Consider the following 17,770-nt stretch of genomic DNA (forward strand, 5'->3'; position numbering starts at 1 on the left):
GAATCACCAGCCAGCTGTGCAGCTATACAATTCTTTCAGCTACTTCTACTAGCTAAGTTAAAAGCTACCTGTCCAAAACAAGTGTGTAGAGAAAAGGCTGGCAATGTTCGTAGTTTTCTCTTTGTCGACAAATCCCTTGAATGGACGAAAACCAATATGCTAGTGTGTCACTGTGACTGCCCACCAGTAACCCAGCCATTCCCACCTTCCAGTCACTACCCACCAACCTACACACCTGTTCCACATTCCCTATTTACATCCCAGTATATACACCAGTCTATTTCCACCTACACTCCACCAGCTTGTCCATTGTGCCATCCCAGCTGTAGCTTTCCACCTTCACTTTCACTCCTTTGCCTTCGTAAGCTTGGTTTTGTTTGGCCCGTTGCCAACCACTATGCGCTCCGTGACTTTGCCTCCTGGTTGTCCCTGCCTGCTTTTGTCTGCCAAGCCTAAATAAAGGTGAAATAAAGGTGTCTCCGAGTCGTGCATTCAAGTCCTTCTGGATCTGACAAGTGCAGAGATCAAACAGGTGGTTTTGAATCAAGCCATAAAAATACTGGAAAGGCCAAACTGAAGTATATGTCAATATGATGATCATATGCATGCTGCTCACTTGGTGGTAGAGAGAGACATCGGTGTAGTTTCCTCACATTTTTCTTTGACTGGCTTGAGGAAATTTTTTTTTTTTTTTTTTTTTTTTTTTAAAACTCAACATAATGGCTTCAAACAGTTTCAGAATGGCTGTTGTGTCTGTCTACCAGTGTACCGAACACCCTTCCCCCGCCCCTGACTGTGGTTTTGTTTGTATAACATGAGAGACGTGAAACTGCTGTGACATTTCTGAGAAAGACAACTGAGTTACATGAAATCAGGTTGACTAAATGGACTAACTGAAGAACGATCATCTTTTGAGACTTTCCACCAGATCTCATGGAAACTTTGAAATGCTGGAGTTCACTACATGGATATGTTATGTTTATATTCCTTACAACGGTCAGCAAAGGTAAAACAATATAAATTTTCATTTACTTCAGGGACCTCTTTGTAGCTTTTGGTTCACTTTTAACCTTATCTTATCATACACAATCCACAAAACTAATCAGACGCGTGAAAGTAACAAAGCCTCTTCAGTAAAAGTACATCAGCCACAGAATGTTGGTTAGCTTATCAGCAGCATGTGGTTTCCACTAACAGATGACATCCGTATTGCATTGCCCTGGGCACCCTTACAAAAGTTCCAGTGTCTATCATTTTTTCTAAACTGATATTACACATTGGTAGGATATCTTTTTACGAATAGGATGTATTTTTTTCAGGTTGGAGCTTGGTTCAGTCGCAGTAATGAAACCGATGTACGGAACTCCAAATCTCTTTGTCAGAATTGTAAAGCATGTTATGATGTATGGTTCATTACAATGTGCTTCACAGTACAATGAGAAAATGACAAGAAGAGGTAAATTAAAAATTGGATTGACAATATAAAACATGTTACTTAAAATGCAGCTGCTGCCTTTCCTATCACTATAGATTTGCTGCATTTGGTTTGTTGCTGATCTCAAAGAAGAGATCTTTATTTCTGGAGCAACCCGGTAAAATAAAGGTTAAAACTAATTTCAAAAAGTTAAAAAATATTGATTCTAATTTTACTTTTCTCCAAAGGGTCAGCATGTGAGGCTCCTTCAAGTCCTGAGTGCTTCAGGAATAATTCTGAGCAATCTGTTTACATGTGTGAATGGAGCATGACCACAACTGAGAGCGATGTGATATTTGACCTTTACTTCAGGTGAGTATTTTTTGAGCTGCAATATTTTAGAATGGTAACATTTACTCAACCAATAAACCGTCCATGGTGATTTTAGCTTTTTTAGTATTTTGTGAACATGTACTGATATAACAAATTCTAGACACAACAAACACCCATCAGTCCTCTCAATGTGCAAATAAAATGGTTGTCTTAATGGGGTCATTGCCAGTTTTTCAGTGTACCAGTGCCTCGAATCTCTTCCTCTATAAATAACTGTATAAATTCAGTACAGTAACACACAAAGAAGAAACTGTTGACTTTTTTCAGCACTACTTTGGCTACTTTATGTATGTAGGTATAATGCCGTTTCATATTATAAATAATTCCTTTTGACCACAAAGTCAAAAGAAAACCTAATGTTGCGGCTTTCTAGTACCTTAAAAGTCGCTTGTGAGGCAGAATGGGTCCTGTGTATTTGTGTGACACGCTTGCTGCTGTTCCAGGGAAGCACACTGAGTCCAAAGAACGTTTCGAAGATTTTAATTTTGCAATTGGATGATACAGCGGCTCCACACGCGCCCATATGCTGTTACATGTGTACACTTGGCGCGGTGCATCAAAGCAAACAAAAGGAACATAAGCGATCATAAAACGGTCAACAAAAACTACGGCTACCCAGCCTTGCCTCACTCCCACAGTGCAGGTGAGGCAGGTTATAATATACCCTACCGGCTGTCAACGACGGTGCCCACGTGACTCCAAACACCGCACATCCCCATGGCAACAAGACCAACCCAATCAAACACAAAACAAACGATCGGAACCAATATACGGCTCCTACACCTAAAATGGAATTAGAATTTGGTAAATTTTTATTCATTTTTCAACACAAAAAAGGGGAGTCATTACCCATGTAGCCTAAGGCCTTAGGCAACAATTTCAATTATTTTGTCAGTGGCTAGACTTAAAAGCCAATTTATACTTCTGCATTTAGGTAAAGCATTAGTATGGCGTAGGTACGGCATATCGGGATACCCTACGCCATAGCCTATGCTAGCCTTACTTGCACCTCCCCAGGAACGTAAATACACTTCACGGTGGCGTAGACAGCAGCAACTGTGATGGGTCGACTGTCTGATACATGTTTCTCAGTGGATGGTCAAGCAGAGAAAACTCACCCTCCTTCTGCCTCAATCGTTTCAACTCAATGATCGTAAACGCCTTTATGCTTTGCAGTAAAATTACCGGTTGTTCAACATTAACAGGCGAAGCCATCCAGTGTGTTGGATGCATGGCAAGTGCATCGCGGCTGCAGAACATCTTGTTTACAGGTATGAGTGGACACACTGCCTCAAGGCGTGATGAGCGCGTCTCTCAACAAAAACAGACAGCTGCAGTAGCAACAACGCAGCAGACATGCAGCTGGTGTGAACACACATGCATGCTTCTCCACAGCAAGATAGCTAAGGCTGCTGCCATGCACACGCAACACAGGTTTCAGTTTCATTCACTATTTTTGATGTACAGGAAGAAACTCAACACAGTGGAATAGAAACCCCAACTACATTGTCCAACTAGCAATTTGTAATTTGTAATTGCAGAGTAAGGCACACACCCCAGCACAAATGAGTAAATGCTCACAATGATGTAGGCCACTTTTGTAGACTACGATGTAGGCTCTGTGTTGATCCTAATAGACCTATTAGACTATTAATCCTATCTCTAATCCTAACCAATTTGCTAGGTGGCACAGTTACATAACACGAGCATCGGAGAAATGTGGTCATTGAATCGTGGTCCTGAAGCTGTAACAGGAACATAGTATTGGCCCTCCATACCTTTCTGACGTTGGATTAGGAGAGGCTGTGTCCCACCATTGCTAAATCCCAAAACTGACGATTCGACATTCACACATACTTCATGCCGTTTTGTTCAAGCAGGCCCCAACCCCTTACTATTGGGAAGAGAGTGAATATGCATATTTCCCAAAATGTTGAACTATCCCTTTAAAAAAAATCTTAAGGCAACTTAATGGAAATGGGGAAACTTGGATTTCTTAATGTCTTGTGATGTCTTGTGAGGTGCTTCAAGTTCTACCACTTTCAATACATTCATACCTCAACATATTTACCTGCAGTGAAAAGAAATTTGTCAAAATAAAGGAAACCTACATTGAGATCGCTGAGGAACTGCTGATCCGACATCAATCTGTTGACATTTGGGTGGAAGCTCATGTAGGAAACTTCAGCTGCAAGTCACCCAGGAAGTCTGTTGTACTCGGGGATACAGGTAATGGATACTTCTCTGATTTCAACCTACAATATGGGAGATTAAAACACAGTGTCCTTTTTGAAGTAAAGACTAACTGAGAACACACTGACGTCAAGGTTTTCATTTTAATCAAGATACACTTCAAATGTATATCAAGTAAATATTAAAATAATAACAATAATAATAACAACAATATTAAACACAAGTTTTTACTTCTCCTCAACAGTCAAGTTTGAAACACCACAAATAATTTCAGTGTCCTGGGTAAAAAATAATAGCTTAAGAAACAACATCAGCTTAATCTGGAAGGCTGCAGAGAACCATCAAGCTTCAGCTGAGGTCAGGTTTCGACGAGATGGACACCCCACAGAATCATGGGAAAAAGTAGGGTTTTGTTACCAAATCTATTGTATCTGAAGCAAATTTACACTTCACCCTAAATAACCATTTTAACCTTATGTGTACATTGCTGTTACAGATATCAACATACACCACGATGAGTAAGTGTTCGTGTCTTATATCTTTATAGTCACAGTCTTTCAAATGAACAGTTCTGAAATGAACAGTTCTGCATTGTTTCATGTTTCTGTGGGTGATATATTTCTTTCTGTGCTTCTTGTGGATTTACTTCTGAATAACACTGAAGGACCATGCTGCTGGTTTTGTTTGTTTTAGCCCACTAACTGTTAGCTAAACTCTTTTATTTCTCCTTTCCTCAGTGACTGCACAAAGTTCTCCACAGGTCCCGACTTCACAAAAAGGGGTGACTCTTGAATGTACGTATCCATGTGGCTAACATTTGTAAGCTATCCAAGAATGCACAAAATTTAAATAAGGCTCCCATCTATCCCTCACCTCAACCATATTCTAGACCAGTCAGCCCATTGACCACAGAGATCAAACTGATATCAACCCTCCATCTAACTCCCAGTATGACTGCCAACAAGGCAAACCCCAAATATTAAAGTTACTGAGCATTATTGGTATTAATAACTGTACTGTAATTACTAAATATGAAATTCAAATCCCTTACACTACTGGAAAAGGTAATCATATTACTGTAACACATTACTGTGAGTAATGCTTTACTGCCTGCCACTTAATCATAGAGGTGGCAGATCAGAACGTTAGCTTCATGTCTTTTTTGCACCACAAATTTTGCTGAAAACATTGACAAGCAACCAGTTTCGTCATCTAGGTATGAGGACTGCCTCTTAAAAGGACATTCTTCCTTGCCACTGTCGCCAAGTGCTTTCTGATGGTGGGAATTGTTGGGTCTCTGTAATCAGTTTTAAAGAGTATGGACTATACCTGCTCTATTTGAAAAGTACCTTCACATAACTTCTATTGTAATTTGGTGCTATATAATTAAAAATTGACTCGACCTGACTTGACTTGTTGAAAATGCAATGTGTTACAGGAAAAATATGCTACCAAAGTTTATAATGTCTAGTGAACAAAATGTCTGTTTCCCTTTTAATCTTTACAGACAAGGTCATTGTTGTGAACCTCTTGAAGCATTCAGCTTACCAGTTTCAGATCAGACATCAGTCCACTCAGGCCCGAAACCCACTGTGGAGCAAATGGTCTCCAGTTCTGATGGTTCCTGCAGGTGAACTCATGTTATCTATTTAAATTAATGCATGGATCATAACTTTTACGGTTTATTGGAAAGCACTTCGGACTTTGAAACCATTATTCTGGTTTGAAATGATTTGTGTCTGATGATTCACATCATTCAATACAAGAAAATGAATGTATAATCATCATAAAGCTGCTGTAGACGTAATAGGAAAGTATATATGAATCACAAAGGGACACTTTAACAGTGAGGCGCGTCAAATCCCCACCCATGACCCATCCACCCATGATTCATATCTATAACCTTAGGTTCTCTCCTATCTAAACAGTGGCTTCAGGTATGACTATGGTCACAATGGATACCATAAACACTGTTGCTCATGAAGTTGGAATAAAATATTTTTGTTCTTTTTCCATGAAATGATTGTGACAATGTGATTTATTTCATTTCACCTGGGTAATTGGGACACATAATGTAATCATTGCACCTGGTCAAAAGTGATTACTGATGCCTTTACATAGAAATAAACAGAGGATTGTGTCTGAAAACAAAATTATTCCAACTTTATGGGCAACAGTATATATGAATACGTGTTCCCATCACTCCCACCCCAACACCATACAGTAATTTACATTTTTTAATTCCTCAAAATCTATACACTTGCCTCTTTCCTCTGGAGATGGCAAACTATGAACAGATGCAGCTTTACTGAAAAGTTTGAAACACATTTTCAGTTGTAAAAGTGAGACAAAGATGCCTCAAACTCATTGCAAAATTTCTCTAAGAATGAAATAGTCTGTTCACTAATATTTTGTTTGTTACTGCAGAGCTGGAACATGAACCTGAAGTTAACATCAAAACAAAGGTTGTAAATGGCTCTCGAGAGGTGACACTAACTTGGAAGGTAAACCAGTGAAGGAAAAACATCCACATGTCCATACATTTCAAAATTGGTGTACAGAAATTTGAAGGACAAATTTGTCCCAAACAGGAGATGGATTGGAGAATAGTGTATTGTCAGAAAATCAAGCGTCAGAAAATTACAAATGAATTGATGACTTGATGTGTAAAATGTCCAAAAAAGCACCTGGAAAGTATTTTTATTTCAGTCTCTATCATTTGCAGATGTCAATTCTCTATGTTCACAATATATATTAACAATATAGAAAATAGACAAATATAAAACCGCACTTAGAGAGCAAGGCCAATGTCAAACAATATACATCAGGGAGAAAAATGTATTGGTTCTTCCCTGGCCCACGCCCCATTAGGGATGCAGCGATTTTACTTTTAAGTGCGCTTTAAAACGTCACGGTTACGTAATGGTAAAGGCTCAGCTACAGGGGTGGATGTCTGTTCTCACTCGAAAGAGGGACATTATGACTGTAAATTAATTTAGGCGCAACCTGCACGGAACATTTACGCCAGTGGTGCACCAGCTTTAAGTGACGCGTTTATCAGCAGAATGAAGAGGTAAGCATGGAGGCCACGATAACTGCGCTAACACCACGAACTACTAGGGAGTTCCTCAAGACGACGACTCACCTGTCAGCAAAACCTGCCGGAAAAAAGTCTCCGCTGAAGGGTCTAACACATCAAACTTGATGCAGCATCTGCGTGATTACCACCCAACTTTACACATCCAATTAAAGGTAATACTAACAACCGAGTTAAATTACGTTAGAGGCAAGTTACTTCATGAAACCCTGAGCAAGAAGTAAATATGAAAGGGTCACTCACAATCAACGGCTTTCAGTGAAACGTAAACAATTAGGCAGTAAACCTGGATCAGTCTCCATTTAACATTACAGTATGTTGCTTCCTCCCGTCTGTGTTGAATAAACTCTAGGTATGGTAGATATATATGCCAGGTGTAAAACACTAACACTATAGGAGCTTGTAAACTTCCAGCACGATACAATGGGTTTTAATTAATTGCATTTCAGTTATTGATAACATTGTATAAAAGATGTTCTAAATTTCTTTCTTTAATTGCAAACAAAGAAACAAAAAGAATAATAGACAGGATTTTCTCAGGCCACGTGTACAATTAGATTATTAATTATCAAAATTGAATTAAAAATAGGCATTGATTACAGTAGATGACAATAAGACTTTTTATAAACCACATTAGTAATATTTTCCCCTGGGGGCTCAATAAAGTTGATTATAGTCTTATTTTTATAATAATAATTTAAAAAAAATTTAATCACTATTATTTTGTACTGTATTATTTGGTTGCTGTACTGCTGTATATCTGTCCCTACGCCCCACCAAGTTTGGTCCGGGAGGTCAGTACTTCATAATAATCCTGCTGAAATATTCCAAATAAATATTCCATTAAGTACTTTTCATCCTACTGCAAAGAACTTTTTGAGTTGATTATTCAGCAATACAAATTACTGATTAGTATATCAGAAAATGACAATTAATATCCACTTTGTATTACTATTATATCCATACAGTATTCTTTAGGAATCAGGTTTCCTTGACTTTTGAATTCGTTGCTTTTGTTCAGCAGACGCAGGACTTTACTTTTGAAAGGTTAAAAAAACAAAACAAAAAAAAAAACAAGGTCAAAACCTAGTATATGCCTGGACCACCTATGGTCAATGAGAAAATTTGACATTGAAATTGAGAACATAGTTGAATACTGTTGTGGAACAGATGTAAACAACCAGCAACATTGCATAGTATTTGCAGTTTTCCTAGTGTCAGCTGGTTTCAGCCCTTCATCTGTTTGCTTTTCTCCTGTTCTCTGTGCTCACATACACAATATCTTAAAACAGTCAAATTCCCAATAAAGCTGCTCTTATTTACATGTTTTTCAGTTTATGTTGTTATTTAGTCTCTCACACAGCGCACAGTGTCTTTTTGGGTAATAAACTGCTGCTCCACATCTCTGCCGCTCACTGAACAGAGTAGACATGAGAGAGGTCATTACTGATAACTGTCTTCTAAGTAGCCATGGTTCATCCAAGAGGTTGCTAGATTTGTCACTGGGTATTTTTGAAAACTCTATCATTCAGTCAGTCATTCAGTCAGTCATTCAGTCAGTCAGTCATTCAGTCAGTCATTCAGTCAGTCAGTCAGTCATTCAGTCATTCAGTCAGTCAGTCAGTCAGTCAGTCAGTCAGTCAGTCATTCATTCAGTCAGTCAGTCATTCAGTCATTCAGTCAGTCAGTCAGTCAGTCAGTCATTCAGTCAGTCATTCAGTGAGTCAGTCAGTCAGTCAGTCAGTCATTCATTCAGTCAGTCAGTCATTCAGTCAGTCAGTCATTCAGTCAGTCAGTCAGTCAGTCAGTCAGTCACAGATTAAATCCTGGCGTAATAAAGACCCAAGGTTTGACTCTTTTACTGTTTTCAGCATTTTTTCTTTTAACAGTTACATCAAGGAACTACTTTATATGGCTGCAACGATTATTTTCATTATTGATTCATCTGTCAGTTATTTTCTTGACTAATCGATTGATTGTTTAGTCTATTAAAAATCAAAGAATTGTAAATTAAATGCCCATCACAACTTTGCAGCAAACCAAACATGATTTCTTTGAATGTCTTGTTTTGTTGGACATAAAGTCCAAATAACCAAATATATTTAGTTTATAATCATACATGATGAAGAAAAGCAGGAAATTCTCTCATTTGAGTTGGTGCAACCAGAGAATATTCCCAAACACTTTACTAGTACGTATTGGTTTATTATGGCAGAAATGATTAATTCTACTTCTACTCCATCTACTACAGTGCTACTACAACTACTACTTGTACTAAGACTACTGCTACTACTTTTGTAGCTAACAGTAACAACGATAAGGGAAAATCAGGTAGGCTCTCTGCTTTGTCAGACGGCTGAAATCTGTCTTTAAACAAGACAACCACCAATAACTACAGCTGGAGTTTGAGACAACTGGTGAGAAATGACTGCACTGGCAGCAGCATGTAACTAAGCAGACTTAAACAAAACCTTTAAGAATCTCACCACTGACCACTGATATTCAATTAGCCATTAACCATTGCCCTATTCACTTGGTGCCATTTCCTGTGTTTGTCTGAACTGAGATTTGTTTGTATCATCTTCAGCCAATGCCACATGCAGCAGCAGTCGGAGGAGTGACCTACCTGCTGGAGGACACACAGTCTTCTCATGGATGTCCTTGTAAGAGGACAAAGAGAGGCAGACATCACAACAACACTGTTATTTATGTGTCATACTCTGCTGTCAACATCTCACTTACTGCCAGAAACATAGCGGGGTATTCTCCTTCAGCACTCATAGAAGTACCAGCCGTACCTGCAGCAGATTTAAAACGTAGGCGTGTTTGAGTGTGTATCACGTATCATGTATATTTATCATTCAGCAGACATTAAAGGCTGTTCTTTCTTTTCTCCCTGGTAGCTTGTGACAACATGACATTGGATGAAAAATTAAAAAAGAAAACTTGCAAGCAGTGGTATGAGCTTCGAGATCAAGATTCAAGACCACAAAATGTTATAACCTTAGCAAGTAAGAAAAAAAAAGAAAGGGAGCGAGTAAAAAAGAGTAAGTTGTATTTAAAGATGTTTTACCCACACAACTTCTTTGCTCTACAGAGGGCAAACACAATGAAAAAGACAAAAGTAAAAAAAAAAAATAATAATTCTCTCAATTATCCACCACTTCTTATTTTTTGCCTAACCTGGCACCAAATTCATTGACATTGACAGTTTAAAGGATAGTAAAATAGGTCACATAGCAAAAAAACCCAAAAAAACAAACGCAGTGGAATTTCCACTGCGTTTGGTAGAAAACCACAATAACTTTTATCTTGTTAATACAATTTTGTGCTACACTTGCCGTGGAAATATCTTCTGTACTGTAAAGAAGTTTCACACACCTTCTGTGTCTTTTACAGGAATGCAGGACTATGTTCGCTACCTTCACTTTGAACACACATGTGACAATGAGAAGCCACGGACAGTTAAAATGTGCCTCTTTTACAAAAAAGAGGGTGGTAAGTGTCTTTAAAGTCGTTTTCTCTACATACTGTGTGCACTGAGATGTCCGCGGTCAGCATATTTATCGGACACTCACCTTAAGCCAGTGTTATATGTATCACATCCACATATATCATTCACATTGGGGTTGGCTAGGGTCTGCATGATATAAATTACGTTCAAGTGTTTTATGATCAGACATTCCACTTTACTGGATGACATTTTTTGACAGTGCCTTTCAAAAGGGTAAGAAATCCTAATTTTCTCCCTCTGGACAAGAATTATAATTACACCCGCTGGAGAGCTTTGGCAGTTAAATGTTAACATGGCATTTGTTGAAATGAGTGAAAATAATAATCTTGTCACTGGATGGAAATGACTGGGGACATTACTCTATGTGTAGATAGTTGTCATGACTCTAACTAAGAATTTAATTTGTCTCTTTCATATTTTGCCATATGAGTGCTGAGGTGCTGACACAGATCCAGGGCGAACTAGTGCATCATAGTCTTACAGCACAGCAATGTTTGCCTCCACATTCTGTAGAAGGAGAAAAAAATAATTGTTTTTACCCTTTTTTTTCTTTTCCTCGTCAGCACCACACAGAGAACCACAGGTCTTTGCTGCTATTAATGACGCACACAATTCTGCTCTCCTGTCCTGGAAAGCAACTGCCTCTGAGCACCAGCAAGGTTTTCTCACGCACTACAGCCTGTGCAGCGTGAAAGTCAGCTCACAAGAAGGGCAGGAAGGTGTGAAAGCCACTTCTTTTTTTTTCATCTGAAACGGTTTGCAGAGCTGGCGGGACAAAAACATATTTCCTCATGTGCAGTTATTTGTTTGATTACAAATGTGCAATAGTTCAACAACTTTTGATACTTAACTTTTGAAGGACAAACTTTCGCTATTTGTGAAAATAAAACTTGCTAATAACACTGCTACATGAATTTTACTGTGACAACATGTCTCATTTCATCAGGGTGCCGGAATATATCAGCCTCACTGACCGAATACTGCCTGGAAAACTTGGAACCGGGAGCAAAATACAACATCAGCCTGGCCGCAGTGACACGAGCGGGAGAAGGCCCTAAAGCCATAATAAATATCAGCATACAGCCAGAGAAGAAAATGAATGGTATCAGACTATCCAAAATCAACTCTAATGTTAACTTGTTTTCAACAAGTGAAATGTCAGTGGAGCAGATGTCCCATGTGTTGGCGCTAACTCCTTTCCCCTATCTTTCTTTTCTCCCCCAAAATTAGTGTGGCTGAGTTTTGGCCTGCTGATTGCATTCTTTTTAGGCACAACAATGTGCACTGTTATCTTGAAGAGGTACGTGACCTCCCATTATCTTGTTGCACTCTGTGGTTAAGATGTCTTTGTTTAAAGTCAGAACATTAATAAACGTTTTATAAACATTAGCTATAGCCACAATTACAGGATAATATCCCGCCAAATTTTCTTTGATGTTCCAAGATGCTCTTACGTCATTTTGTTTGTTTTACTTTTGTGATGAAACTGTTCAAATGCTACAGTAACAGTGGCACAAACAGACCAAACTCACCTCATGATATATTTAAATTTTGCGTTAACATTAGCTAACATCAACAACCACAAGCTAGCGGTCGTACCAGACCAGGTAAAGAAGCTATAGTAACAAAATGTCATGAATTCAACTTTTCAAAGTTGCAATTGTTCATAACACACTGATGGCTTAAGTTTTTGTTATCTAGAAAAATGAAACAATCTTGGTGAACATAAGTGCAGTTTGCAGTGTTGCTCATATTCAGCATCTGCTCAGTTTTACAATTGAAAGGGCCGTACATTGCCGCTTTAAGGAATTTGTGTTATCTAAACGGTTGTTTGATCTGCAATATTTAAATCAGCTATTCATCCTGGGTGGATCTTTAAGTTTCAGTCACTTTCTACTCTGTTCTAATATTTAGAATCAAAAACAAGATCTTTCCTCCTGTGCCGAAACCCGTTATTCCAGATTTCAACCTCTTTCAGCCGGAGAATCAGGTAAATCTCACAAACAGATTGCTCTTTACCTGGAACCTTTACCTCCGAAACTTTTTATCATGTGGGAAGTTTTTACTCTTTATGAAACCCTGACAGCTGCACCTTTAGTCATTTATACGCTGTAATTTGACCAAACAGCAGAACTCATTTCCTCAGACATAGTAAACACAGAGTTAAGTAAATCAGTGCAGTCTATATATATTTAAAGGAAGTGTCAACTGTTTTTGTGATAAAAATAACTTGCCTCATTGAAAACCATGTAACTCCACTTCTTCTGTAGTTACATGGCCAATGAAACACTCTACATCACTCTAAAACCTCATGAGTGACAGGACAAAAAGTCTTTCTCAGTTCTGTAATGTTGACATGTTAGCAGTACAAGTTTTTTTAAAGACGATTACAACTTCTGTAATCAAACTACCGTAAAAGGTTCCAGTTTTGGACCCTTGTATTCACTTTTTGGTGAGAAGAGTGAACTTATACTTTTTATTTTTATATTTAAGAAAGTAATTTTCCTGCCTTCATAATGCTTTTGCTGTGCTTTGAGTAACTGTAGAGACATGAAAGTGATAACGATCTCCTATATTTCTCGGCAGGAGAGCAAAATTTGATTATTTTTATTATATAGAGAAAAGCAAGCTAAGAGTTTCATAGAACAGTGCAGTTTGTTTTCCTTTTTGAATACCGAAACTTGAATCTTGCTGTCATGTGTCAATGCGACCTACTACAGGAATTACTAGAGGGGAAAGAGGAGGTGAATGATCTAACGCTGCTCCAGCTGCATCCAAAGGTGAAGTCTGTCCCTGAGGATGCAGGGGAGACCACCACACTCCGAGGAGAGTGGGATGATGGGAGTGACAAGCACATGGAGAATGAGAGGGGTGTTTCGAGGATGTCAGGAGGAACCAGTGATGAGAGCCCCGGCTCTACAGATCAGGCACTGAGAAGCTCCAGAGAAGGAGAAATAACAGATCTTGAACAAGAGGACAATGAGATTGCTATGTTGGTATACAGGAATGGTTTGGTCTTTGATGTGAAGGCAGATTAGCCTTGAAATGAATGTAAGTGTGGATATTTACTGCATCGTTGCGCACACACAAAGGGTTGATATATGCGTTCATATGGGTTAGTACTTTCTTGTGTCAAGAGTTTTATATTTTTGAACAATAATATTTCTGCAAAAGCATCCCGTTAAGCATCCCGAAAAATGCATTGTTTTCCCCAGTTTGACATGAGTGTATTTTTTAATTTATGCCAGTGACATTTCACATACAAAAGCCAGTATATGAAAGAAGGAGGGTAATCCAGTCACAGGCTTTGTCAGTGCATGTTGTTGATATAACTTTTTTGTAAACTGTGGATAGTAAATCTTTTTTCAGACGTGCAGTTTTTGATATTTTTAAGTTTTTCCACACCATCAAATTGTGATGACCGATTTTGTTCTAGAGGCCTGCTTTAGGACGGCAGTGTCAGTCAGTTCACCACTTTGTACTGACTTTCATGATCCCCAGAGGGTGAACCATACTGACTTTGGTGATGCCCTGACTTTTCCTCTTGCGTCAACACAAGGTTGACATGTGGTTCAGAGGAAAATATCTTGACGACGGTGCCAGGAAGTTTGGTATACACATTCATGTTTGTTGATCCTCTGACTTTTCTTTTAGCCCCATCAATGGGTCAAAAATTCTATGTCCAAATACAAGCAAAATGAATGCCTAAGCTGTACCTAAGTGCTATTTTGCATGTTAGGAAACTTTAATAACAATTAATTAATAACAATTAAAATTTAATAACAAATAAAACATGAACAATTAAAAACCATTAATTTCTCATGTAATAACTGGAAGTATATAGATTCGACTGTATTTTTTACGTTAGAAAGAGGGAATATCTTTGACAAATTATTTAGGAGCATAATTTATATAAGCAGCATAGCAGTTTCCATAATTTGCCATTTATTTTTTTTTTAACCCCACCTTCTGGCCAATTATTACATTTATTTTACAACTGCAAAAGATCAAAACTAGTTTTGGACCTCAACTTTTAACTCCCTAACAGTCATGTAGTCTGAAATCTAGATCAAAGTCATTGTACAGCTGCAAAATATGATATATTGTAATCAAACCACTAAAACACAGATCAATTAAACAACAATTACACCATGTTCATGGAACAACAGCAAGGTCCAAATAAAAGAAAACAGCTTTACTGTAAAGACTGTGACCTATTGATGGTCAGCGTAAAATGAAACCTGAGACTGCAGAAACAAAGAAGTGCTGGATGTAGTGGCTGAGCAGTAGAAATGTGATCCTGCAAAGAGGTGAACATGTGACAGGAAGTGGTCACAACAAAAAAAAACAATGGCCTTTAAAAAAAAAAAAGGTAGCATAGCAAGGTGAAAAACTAGATTAGTCATAACCAAAGAGACTTCTGTGGTGTTTTGCTCGACTTTGTTCAAACAAGTGTGTAAGAAAGTGTCATGTCGATTTATTAGAAGTGATGACAGACTTCTTGCACCACAGTGCACTTTAGTTTTTCAGCAGCTGAGCAGAAAACGTATTTTCCTCGTTCCTGTTTTGTTTGGTTTTAGCCTCAGCTGTGTCACATATTTTATCTTTCACCACAGTGTGACATTTGTACTGACCACAGACAGCAGGTTAACATCTGATAATTGTGATACGTGGTTAAAATACTATCAAATGATACCACAGTGTTTTGTGTATCTTTCACACTTGTGGACTTGAGTTTCCACTACTTATTTGATCTAAGTCTTTTAGAGTACTTGTACTTGGGTTCAGTGTTGTAGGTTTGGTTTGGTAGTGACATTTATTGGCCAATATGGACAATTGTGTATGTGTGCACTTTTTCTATGACTCTTTTTGTCTTCTGTATACACACACTTCAAGAACAACATGGTTGGGCCTCTGTCTGCTGCACTGGGCACATATTCCAGCTCATAGTTAACAGTGCCCTCAAAGAGCCCAGCATAGTGGGAACTTAGTGGAACACTTCACGAGAAGCGAGCTGGCAAATACAAAACTGAAGCTGAAACAAGAGCAAATGAACACAGCACAGCACAAGCTGATCCAGGATGTCAGTACAAGATGGAACAGTACATACTACATGGTAGAGAGACTCCTGGAACAGCTCTGGGCAGTCACTGCAACTCTATCTGATCCTGAAGTGACTCTTAGGGGCAACTGCATCATGTCTTCCACAGCTGGTCAAAGGGCTGCAACGGTCCATACAGCAAATCCGTTTTGCTAACAAAACAGCAAAGGAGACATGGATACACTTCTACAACAGAAGAAGGTCAGCGTTCCAGGGGAAAATTCAGCACTGGATAACCTCTTTCAATATGACACTGAGAGTCTGAGTGGGGAGGAAAAGGAAACCCAGGCAGACCAAAAGATCAAAAAGGTGAGAAATTAAGTTCAGATGTACTTTGCAGAGCCAGTAATACCCAAAAAGCAAGACTCTCTCATATGGTGGAGGGAAACTGATGGGCGTTTTCCCACACTGTCAAAGCTGGCAAGATCTCCTCTGTGCATTCCTGCAACAGTTTGAATAAACTGTGTCTGAAATGACTGACGTATAGCCTCGTGTAGTTGGAACTTGAAACAGACACTATAGACCACAGAATACTGCGCACAAAATGCACTTTTATTTTCTTTTTATTAAGGGAAAAATTTTTTTGAACATTTTTTTGTTGATTCCAGGTGATAATCAATTCAAACTTCACAACCATTCACAACTGAAGCATTGATTTGCTGAGTAAACTGAACCACAGGGGTCTGTATACAGTTGTGCTCATAAATTTACATACCCTGGCAGAATTTGTGATTTTTTTGGCCATTTTTCAGAGAATATGAATGATAAGAGAAAAACTTTTTTTCCCCTCATGGTTAGTGGTTGGGTGAAGCCATTTATTGTCAAACAACTGTGCTTCCTCTTTTTCAATCATAATGACAACAGAAACTACCCAAATGACCCGGATCAAAAGTTTACATACCCTGGAGATTTTGGCCTGATAACAAACACACAAGTTGACACAAACGGGTTTGAATGGCTACTTAAGGTAACCATCCTCACCTGTGATCTGTTTGCTTGTAATCAGTCTGGGTGTATAAAAGGTCAGTGACTTTCTGGGCTCCTGACAGACCCTTCCATCTGTCATCCAGTGCTGCACTCACGTTTCTGGATTCTGAGTCATGGGGAAAGCAAAAGAATTGTCAAAGGATCTACGGGAAAAGGTAGTTGAACTGTTGAAAACAGGAAAGGGATAAGAAATAACTTCAGCTGAAATACAGGACTCTCTGAAAAAAAGTGGCGTGGCTGTTTCAAGATACACAATAAGGAGGCGCTTGAAGAAAAATGGGCTGCATGGTCGAGTCGCCAGAAGAAAGCCATTACTACGCAAATGCCACAAAGCATCCAGCTTACAATACGCCAAACAGCACAGAGACAAGCCTCAAAACTTCTGGAACAAAGTCATTTGGAGTGATGAGACCAAAATTTAACTTTTTGGCCACAACCATAAACGTTACATTTGGAGAGGAGTCAACAAGGCCTATGATGAAAGGTACACCATTCCTACTGTGAAATTCAGAGGTAGATCGTTGATGTTTTGGGGATGTGTGAGCTACAAAGGCACAGGAAACTTGGTCAAAATTGATGGCAGGATGAATGCAGCATGTTATCAGAAAATACTGGAGGGAAATTTGCACTCATCAGCCCGGAAGCTGCGCATGGGACGTACTTGGACGTTCCAACATGTCAACGATCCAAAACACAAGGCCAAGTCGACCTGTCATTGGCTACAGCAGAATAAAGTGAAGGTTCTGGAGTGGCCATCTCAGTCTCCTGACCTCAATATCATTGAGCCACTCTGGGGAGATCTCAAACGTGCAGTTCATGCAAGACAGCCCAAGAATTTACAGGAACTGGAGGCTTGTTGTCATTATGATTTGAAAGAGCAAACACAGTTGTTTGATAATAAATGGCTTCACCCAACCACTAACCATGAGTGAAAGAAAAGTTTTTGTGTTATCATTCATATTCTCCAAAAAATGTCCAAGAAATCAGAAATTCTGCCAGGGTATGTAAACTTATGAGCACAGCTGTAGCTCAATATGTGGTGTTCCAAGTACTTGTTTTGGTGTTTGTTTT

The 17,770-nt window shown here is 38.8% G+C and overlaps 1 protein-coding gene across 2 annotated transcripts; it reads left to right on the forward strand.

Moving 5' to 3' along the window:
• The first annotated feature begins 827 nt into the window (after positions 1 to 827).
• On the forward strand, positions 828 to 13,987 carry il12rb1 (interleukin 12 receptor subunit beta 1). Of its 2 annotated transcripts, none has more exons than XM_023426513.2 (17): positions 828 to 1,006; positions 1,663 to 1,786; positions 3,013 to 3,078; positions 3,885 to 4,036; positions 4,245 to 4,402; positions 4,497 to 4,518; positions 4,738 to 4,794; positions 5,508 to 5,630; positions 6,428 to 6,504; positions 9,685 to 9,913; positions 10,001 to 10,108; positions 10,497 to 10,595; positions 11,175 to 11,330; positions 11,558 to 11,713; positions 11,842 to 11,911; positions 12,526 to 12,601; positions 13,332 to 13,987. In XM_023426513.2, exons 1-17 carry the CDS (start codon positions 934 to 936, stop codon positions 13,647 to 13,649), a joined length of 2,064 nt encoding a protein of 687 aa, XP_023282281.2. In that variant the 5' UTR covers positions 828 to 933; the 3' UTR covers positions 13,650 to 13,987. The 2 variants fall into 2 exon arrangements, with proteins under 2 accessions (XP_023282281.2, XP_023282280.2); XM_023426512.2 differs by having other exon boundaries at positions 829 to 1,006; positions 10,001 to 10,144.
• The last annotated feature ends 3,783 nt before the right edge of the window (positions 13,988 to 17,770 follow it).

This window comes from Seriola lalandi, unplaced genomic scaffold (genome assembly GCF_002814215.2).
Source record: "Seriola lalandi dorsalis isolate HSWRI2012SDOR001 ecotype SW California unplaced genomic scaffold, Sedor1 jcf7180002054829, whole genome shotgun sequence".
Taxonomy (NCBI): domain Eukaryota; kingdom Metazoa; phylum Chordata; class Actinopteri; order Carangiformes; family Carangidae; genus Seriola; species Seriola lalandi.

Bases quoted from the DNA above. Each gene is read 5' to 3' on its own strand.
- il12rb1 (XM_023426512.2), top strand. From the start codon at position 934: ATGGAAACTTTGAAATGCTGGAGTTCACTACATGGATATGTTATGTTT. The intron at 4,519-4,737 runs GTAAGTGTTCGT...TCCTTTCCTCAG, and splicing joins ATCAACATACACCACGATGA to TGACTGCACAAAGTTCTCCA. The intron at 5,631-6,427 runs GTGAACTCATGT...TTGTTACTGCAG, and splicing joins AGTTCTGATGGTTCCTGCAG to AGCTGGAACATGAACCTGAA.